The sequence below is a fragment of the Lithobates pipiens genome, unplaced genomic scaffold, assembly GCF_037356315.1.
Source record: "Lithobates pipiens isolate NorthernLeopardFrog02 unplaced genomic scaffold, aLitPip1_a1.2 Scaffold_19, whole genome shotgun sequence".
Taxonomy (NCBI): Eukaryota; Metazoa; Chordata; class Amphibia; order Anura; family Ranidae; genus Lithobates; species Lithobates pipiens.
This window is the reverse complement of record NW_027507764.1, coordinates 357,156,786-357,164,984: the sequence shown is the minus strand read 5'-3', so window position 1 is coordinate 357,164,984 and position 8,199 is coordinate 357,156,786. Positions and strand designations below refer to the sequence as shown.

The 8,199-nt window shown below is 44.0% G+C and overlaps 1 protein-coding gene across 1 annotated transcript in view; it reads left to right on the top strand.

The window, feature by feature from the left end:
• Positions 1 to 4,792: 4,792 nt before the first annotated feature.
• Positions 4,793 to 8,199, top strand: part of GFOD1 (Gfo/Idh/MocA-like oxidoreductase domain containing 1) — a 126,503-nt gene continuing 123,096 nt past the window's right edge. Inside the window, exon 1 of the mRNA XM_077492215.1 lies at positions 4,793 to 5,521. Within this exon, the coding sequence (XP_077348341.1) occupies positions 5,269 to 5,521 (253 nt within the window). The 5' untranslated portion in view covers positions 4,793 to 5,268. The remainder of the gene's footprint in view (positions 5,522 to 8,199) is intronic.

Here is an 8,199-nt window from a genome sequence, read left to right as displayed (position 1 = left end):
CGATGTACCTCAGCCACAAAAGACAGTGATTGAGGTACATCGAGGATTTATACACCACCTCTTCCTCCCAAATGGAGACATGCTTATGCTGGGGCCCAGGGTGCTCCCATACAGGTGCCTCTTTGATAATAATTAACACACAGAAACTGAAAGTAATTAATGCTGAGCATAAATTCAAGAAGTACAGTTAGATTCATGCAAGGCACGCAAGTGGCAAACAATATTGTCTGTCAACCACATTCCTTCTTCTGTCAGTGTCACCCATCTCATTCTCCCTATTTAATTTCAGTTGCCATAAAGGGAAGTGCCAGTCACCGCCATTACTGACTCTGGGGTTTGCAGTTGTTTTATTGACCTGACTTTTGCTTCCCAGCAACGCATCTCTTTAAGGACTAAGGCACGGGGGTTCTCTGTCTACTTGGCTGATGGACCATGCATCAAATCCAGCCCTGTAACTCAAGAGACATTTCCTCTTCCTGCACTGACCTCCTCCCAACACAAGGAGCTCCTTAGCCTCTATGCCACAGCGTCCCCTTTGTACCCGGTTATTTTGGGCCTACCCTGGCTACGGGTACATAACCCACAAATTGACTGGGCCACAGGGAGAATCCAGTTTTACTTCACTGTCTACTGGAGCCTCTAGCTCCGCCCTCCACATTATTCTGCATGGACTCTGGACCCGAGGTACGACAAGCTGTACCCAAACACTACTTTGATTTCTTGGATGTGTTTAGCGTGCGAGGGGCTGATGCTCTTTCCCCGCATCGGGCATATGACTGTCCCACTGAACAACTTCCTGGAGTGGAAATCCCTTTTGGGGGGATCTATAACCTGTTCCGCATCCGTCTGGGGGATGAGTGGAAGACAGCCTTCCGCACTCAGATCGGCCATTTCGAGTACCTATTGATTCCCTTCGGCCTTTACAACGCCCCAGTGACCTTCCAGCACCAAGTTAATGACATTTTCTGGATATCTTTATGATTGTATATCTGGACGATATTTTGATTATTTTCTGTATCCTTAGATGCCCATCGGGATAACGTTAGGAAGGGACTGGGTCAGCTTTGCACACATGGGCTATATGCCAAGGGTGAGAAGTGCGAATTTGAACAGCGTAGTATCCAGTTTTTGGGACTGGTGATCTCGCCCGAAGGCATTAAAATATTTCCCAGAAATTTTCGGCCATTCTGGACTGGACCGCACCGACTGACCAAAAGGGGGTACAATGTTTTGTGGAATTCATCCAAGGTTCATCCAAGGCTTTTCTGCTATTATTACCCCCATCACACGTCTGACTAAATAGAACCTCCACTTCCTGTGGACAACTGAGACACAAGGCTGCCTTTAACGCCTTAAAAAAACTGTTTACTTCAGCACCTATCCTCAAGTCACCCTGATCCATCCCTGTCGTATGTGTTAGAGGTAGACGCATCCAAGGTGGCCATTGGAGCAGTCATCTCACATAGCCAAGGACCCAAGGATCTATTACATCCCTTGGCCTTCTTTTCCCTCAAGCTTTCCCCAGCGGAAAGGAACGAAGACGTTGGAGACTGGGAACTGCTAGCCATAAAAGCAGCACTGGAGGAATGGTGATACCCTCTCGAAGGGGCAGCGCATTCCATATTGGTCTATGCAGACCACAAGAACTTAGAGTATCTCAGGACTGCTAAGCGTTTGAAGCCACGCGAAGTGCGCTGGGCCCTCTCCTTCTCCCAGTTTGTGTTTCACATCACCTATCGGCTGGGCTCAAAAAAAGTGAAACAGGATGTGCTGTCTCGTATGTTTGACCCCAGGGAGCCACCTGTATCGGATAGAAAGAAATAGATGGGTGCACTCTGAGGTAAATGATATGTCTCTTTAATGTAAAATCTGTATCATCAATGACACCACAGGACAAAAAATGTTAATGAATAAGTGCAGTGTCACTGTGTGAAACACATCAACCTGTACCTGCCTTTTGTCCTGTGGTGTCATTTATGTTACAGATTTTAAGAGACTTATCATTTACCTCGGAGTACAGGCATCTATTTCTTTCTACCCTAATGCAAGGCCGGCGAGCCGAGGTTAGCACCCTTTTGGAGGAGTCCACTACACAGTGAGCAGAGACAGACCTGTCATCTGCCTGCTCAGCGGGGATCAACAGAGCAATCACCCGCTGAGCTAGCGGAGTCTGTCCAGCGGATCCACCCCATGTGAAAGGGGCCTAAGTGTACGATTTGTCCGCCACAATATCGCAGTCCCGCTATGTCACTGATGGCCACCATTACTATTAAAAAAAAAAATAATTAAAAATTCCATCAATATATCCCATATTTTGTAGACGCTATAACTTTTGTGCAAACCAATCAATATACACTTTTTGGATTTTTTTTTAACAAAAATATGTAGCAGAATACACATTGGCCTAAATTGATGAAGAAATTAGATTTAAAAAAAAAAATATTGGATGTGTTTTATAGCACATGATTTGTTTTAAAATTGTCTTTTTTTTTTGTTTATAGCGCAAAAAATGTAAAAATGCAGAGTTGATCAAATGCCACCAAAAAAAACCTCTATTTGTGGGGTAAAAAAAGGACATACATTTTATTTGGGTACAGCGTCACATGACTGCGCAATTGTCAGTTAAAGTAACGCAGTACCGTATCGATAAACTTATTATGTATCCAGTCCCTTGTAGTGCTGGTATTTTATACCTATTGGCTGGGATTTGGTTTCCAGTTTGTTCTATGGAGCGGCTTACCACTGCCCAATTAGTTTGCTTGCCACCAGATTGGTACACTTAATTATAGTTAGTTCCTGTCCTCCCGCTCATCCCTACCGCTGTGCCCCGAATACTTGCAAATACTTACCTGGAAGCTTGCTGTAGTTAGTCCATCTGCTATACCTGGAAGTGCTGTCGTTGCTGCCTTGGATCGAGGACCCTGGCTGGGTTATAGCCACAGGCTTCCTAAGCTTGCTGTCCAGTAAGTTTGCATTTTATACGGTGGAGGTGCACTAGTCCGTTGGTGCTTCTTGATGATTTTGTGGACTGAAGTTATTCCTAGGATGTCAGTCATCTGATCATCTTTAATCACGCTTTTTCACAATATATATATTTAATCACAATCATCTGATTATTTTATTCATAGACTTTTCTCAGCATTTAATCACGGTTTATGTCATTTTTTTGTTAATGCTTTAATGAGCCATATATGGTGGAGCTTCATATCAGGATTTATTTTTCATATTATCATTGTATATGGTTTTTATGTCTTTCTAAGCATAGCTTAATGCCCCGTACACACGATTGGACATTGACCGGACATTCCGACAAACAAAATCCATGGAGTTTTTTTCCTTCGGATGTTGGCTCAAACTTGCATACACACAGTCACACAAAGTTGGTCGGAAATTGCGAACGTCAAGAACGTGGTGACGTACAACATGTACGACGAGCTGAGAAAACTGAAGTTCAATAGCTAGTGCGGCTCTTCTGCTTGATTCCGAGCATGCTTGGAACTTTGTGCGTTGGAATTGTGTACACATGAGCTGAATTTCCTACAAAGGATTTTTGTTGTTGGAAAATTTGAGAACCAGATCTCAAATTTTGTGGAAATTGCAACCTATATAGACTCAATACAACTTTCCCTTTTTTGGGGTTTGAGGTTCCTGCTGCTGATCAGGCCTAGCTACAAGATACAATCGTTATGGAGATTTTAGACTATAGACTCCTGATTTACTATCAGTAAGCAATTTCACCGTGATTGTTTTTTCTACATTATATTATATACTGACTTCTTTGACAAGCTGTTTCTTTTGTCTATCACCGAATTTCGTGGGTTGACGCATGTGTTATAATGTCAAATTTTATTAACCGCATTCCTTAAATAAAGATTTAAAAAAATAATAATAATTTGTGGAAATTGTGATGGAGAGTGTCCCGTACACACATTCATTTTCTCCGACGGAAAATGTTCGATGGGAGCTTTTTGTCAGAAATTCCGACTGCGTGTAGGCTCCCTACACGCAGTCGGAATTTCTGACAAAAAGCTCCCATCGAACCTTTTCCGTCTGAGAAAATGAATGTGTGTACGGGGCATTATTCTTTTTTTATTCTTTGTTGGTGTGTATGTCACTTTTTATCTGTAGCTGATGGTCAGGGGTTGATTTGTGTTAGTGTAGTGTTCTCTATTTTCCAGATAAATGTAAGGGTTCCTCTGGGGGGGTAAAAAAGGGTAGAGAGAGGCTGATCTATCCATTATAAAACAAATCGAATGAGAACACTACAATAAAAAGGCGCAGACAGTTTTACTGGAGCTTCCATGTGATTAGTATCATCATAACAACCCCCCTCCTGTTTTCAGGTGTAACTGGTTCTTTGCATTTTTCCTTTACTCCCAGTAAATAGCAGTTGGGTGGGGGAGTATCTGTTTACTCTGTCTTCACCATTTGTTTACAGACACGCCTAGGTCTGTTTACTGAATTGACCCTTTGTCTTCAGATTATTTTTTTTTTTTTTTGTTCCTGCAAAGTGGAAATGCTGAGTGATGTAAATGTGTGAGCATTGAAGCTGATCGCTCATTGCAGCACCCACAAGTATAATGTGATCCTGTGTATGTGTGTACTGTACTCAGTATCTGCATAGCACCTGCAATGAGCATCATCTTGGACCAGTTGTAGATCCTGCATCTAACACATGCCAAGTGTGGTCCTCCAGGGGCAAGCAATGGTTAAATCTCCCCTTAGCAGTAACCAATAGGAGAGGAGATTTGGAAAGAGGGCGTTCCAGGAAAAGACACACACACTAGGTGACAGCAGCTGTCTCCACCCACTTCTCTGTATCACAGCAATGAAGAGGGGAAAGCCTGCGATCATGGCAGAACAAGACTAAAGACTGCCTCCAGCCCAGGGATCTCCTGATTGCAGCCAGGCCACCGGATCTGCTCTCTGTTATTGGAAATATGAGCGAGAGGACCTGCCTACAGCCAGCAGCTTCTTGATGTCCTCTCCTGGGATCGTATTGTCCTTTTGATTGGAAGGATCGGGGGGGGGAGAAGCAGGCTGCCTAGGGAGATCCTGACATGAGCAGGACATGGAGGGAAGAGCTTGGCCCCTCCAGCCTGAGAGGTGAGAGGGGCATCCGAGGCTAGAGCCATCGAAGGGTGGACACCCCATGCATTCCAGTGTGTCATTCTGCATGCACGCTTCCTGCTGCACCTTGTCATTGTGCCTGCTGGAGGAGGAGGAGGAGGAGGAGGAGGTCCGCCTCATCTGATACATAGCACCACCATGCTGCCCGGAGTCGGAGTGTTCGGCACCAGCCTGACCTCCAGGGTGATCATCCCTCTGCTGAAGGATGAAGGCTTCTCGGTGAAGGCTCTGTGGGGTCGGACCCAGGAAGAGGCTGAAGAGCTGGCCAAGGAAATGAGTGTCCCCTTCTATACCAACCGCATCGACGACGTCTTGTTGCATCAAGATGTGGATCTGGTCTGCATCAACCTACCGCCACCTCTCACCAAACAGATTGCAGTCAAAACCCTAGGTAAGTCCATTGCCAGGTCCACCTACCCACCCTCAACGAGACAGCTTGTCCTGCTCTGCTGTCACTAGTGAATTATGTACAGGAAGGGGGCTTCCTAGACGTGTTTCCTCCCAGGAGGCTCAGTGTGCTCAGGAATCTCATCTGGGATCTGATCAGGGATATGGTATCAGATCAGGGACCTGGGGATCTGATAATGGATGTGGAATTATTATTATTATTATTATTATACAGGATTTATCTGGTATTAGACCAGGGATGTGGCATTTTAGGAATGTGGTCTATGACCAGAGATCATGGATCTTATAATGGATGTAGTATATCAGAGATCCTGAATGTGATCATGGATGTTGTATGTGATCGGGAATGTAGTATCTGATCAGAGATCCTGAATGTGATCATGGATGTTGTATGTGATCGGGAATGTAGTATCTGATCAGAGATCCTGAATGTGATCATGGATGTTGTATATGATCAGGAATATGGTAACTGATCAGAGATCTGGGATCTGATCATGGATGTGGTTTTTAATCAGGGATGTGTTATCTCAGCCTTTCTCAACCTTTTCAACTCAGAGGAACCCTTGAAATTGTTCTCCGGGTCTCGAGGAACCCCTGCTAAAAATTTGAAATCTACAACTCATGATACATTAGTGTGATGGTCAGTGAGAGGAATGGTCCTTACATTTGTGGTCATTGGGAAGCATTACCTCCTTACAGATAGCTAAAAAGATCAATGGTGTCTGTGGGAACTTACCTGAGAGGCAGAAATTGCCCAATGCTGAAGGAACCCCTAGCAACCTCTGGAGGAACCCTAGGGTTCCACGGAACCCTGGTTGAGAATCACTGTGTTACCTAATCAGAGATCCTGGATGTGATATATGATCAGGAATGTGGTATCTGATCAGAGATCCTGGATGTGGTATATGATCAGGAATGGGGTATCTGATCAGAGATCCTGGATGTGGTATATGATTGGGAATATGGTATCTGATCAGAGATCCTGGATCTGATCATGGAAGTGGTATCTGATCAGAGATCCTGGATCTGATCATGGATGTGGTATATGATCGGGACATGGTATCTGATTAGAGATCCAGTATCTGATCATGGATGTGATGAGGGATGTGGAATTTGATCAAGGATATGGAATCTGGGATCATATAAGGGATGTTGGATACCCTGCTGGCTACTTATACATATTTTGTGCCCAGTTTATATGCTAACCCAGCCTTTCCTGACCTTTTCAACCCAAAATAAGCATTTAAATAACTTTCAGGCCTCAAGGAACCCCTAAGAATATTTACTATATCTACAACTCGGGGGAATATTAGTGTGATGGTCAGTGGGAAGAATGTTTCTAACATTGGTGGCCAGTGGGCTGAATGCTCTTGTTACAGATAGCTACAAAGATCATTGGTGTCAGTGGTCACTTATCTGAAAGTTAGGAAAGCCATTTCTACAGGTTGAAGAGAAAATGGCTCAATTCCACCATCAACACAGTTAGCGTTGATGGGGGAATCCCCTGTCGGCACTTTTGAGTTCTTCTGGCAGGGAGCCTCCCCCCCCCACCCCTCGGCAGAATACAAAGATCAGAGTCCACAGCCAAAGCCTCTGGCAGTGATCAGTTGAAAAAAACAGACAGGCTGGTCATACTGAAGTCGATCGGTGGTTTTATTTCAGTACAACCAGCCTGCCTATAGACGGATCTGAATTTGTCCAGTTCCTGCTGAACCGGCGGAATCTCAGTCAGTCTATGGTCACCGTTTAGAAATTGGTCATTGCTCCAGGAACCCCCAGGCAACCTCTAGAAGAACCCTAGTTGAGAAAGGAGGTGCTAATCAATCTGCAGTTATGCATATAAAAGTAGATTTATACCCAGTCATGTTAATGTAGTTTAAATTTGTATTTATTTGTTTTTTATGCAGTATTTATTAATACAATTCCTGATGATCTTGCCTTGAATAACCTTGTTTAGGCACTTCCTGTTAGGGGGTGGTAAGTGTCTTGTAATTGCACTATTGTGTTGTAACATGCACCTGGGGAAGTCTATAAAATGAAAGTTTGATGGTCATTGGGATGAGTGCCCTCTTATAGCTACAAAGATCATTGGTGTCAATGGTTACTTACCTGAGAGGCAGAAATTGCCTAATATTGCCCAAAAAAGGTTTGACGTTGGAGAAGTAAAAATCCTCCCTTACTGGAACAGCACATCTCACTGCTGGTACATAACGGACACCATCCCATACATCCTGTACACTGCGGGCTGTGTGAACAAGCACTTCGGAAACCAGTCCGGATCAATGATGTGCCACTAATGCCAGATCCAGTGCATGTAGACAGGAAGCGGCTGAAAAAGCCTGGAGGACATCAGCAGTCTAAGATACAAATAATAACAAACAAATTAATAGCAGAGATAAAAACTGTATTTTATGAAGAAAAAAAATGCAAGGACTGGAGCAAACAGAATTTGGAGCAGCTGTGCATGCATTGTAATCAATCAGCTTCTATGGTTCTAGGTCCATACAGCGGCGGGATTGAAATTGTGCGAGTTCAACTACACTCGCACGATTTCATACCATGTGGGGCAATTTCAGAGACATCTGTGCTGGTTTATGCACAGATGTCTATTGAAATCGCACCTGAAGTCGCCAAAAGTAGTACAGAAAATACTTTTGGGAA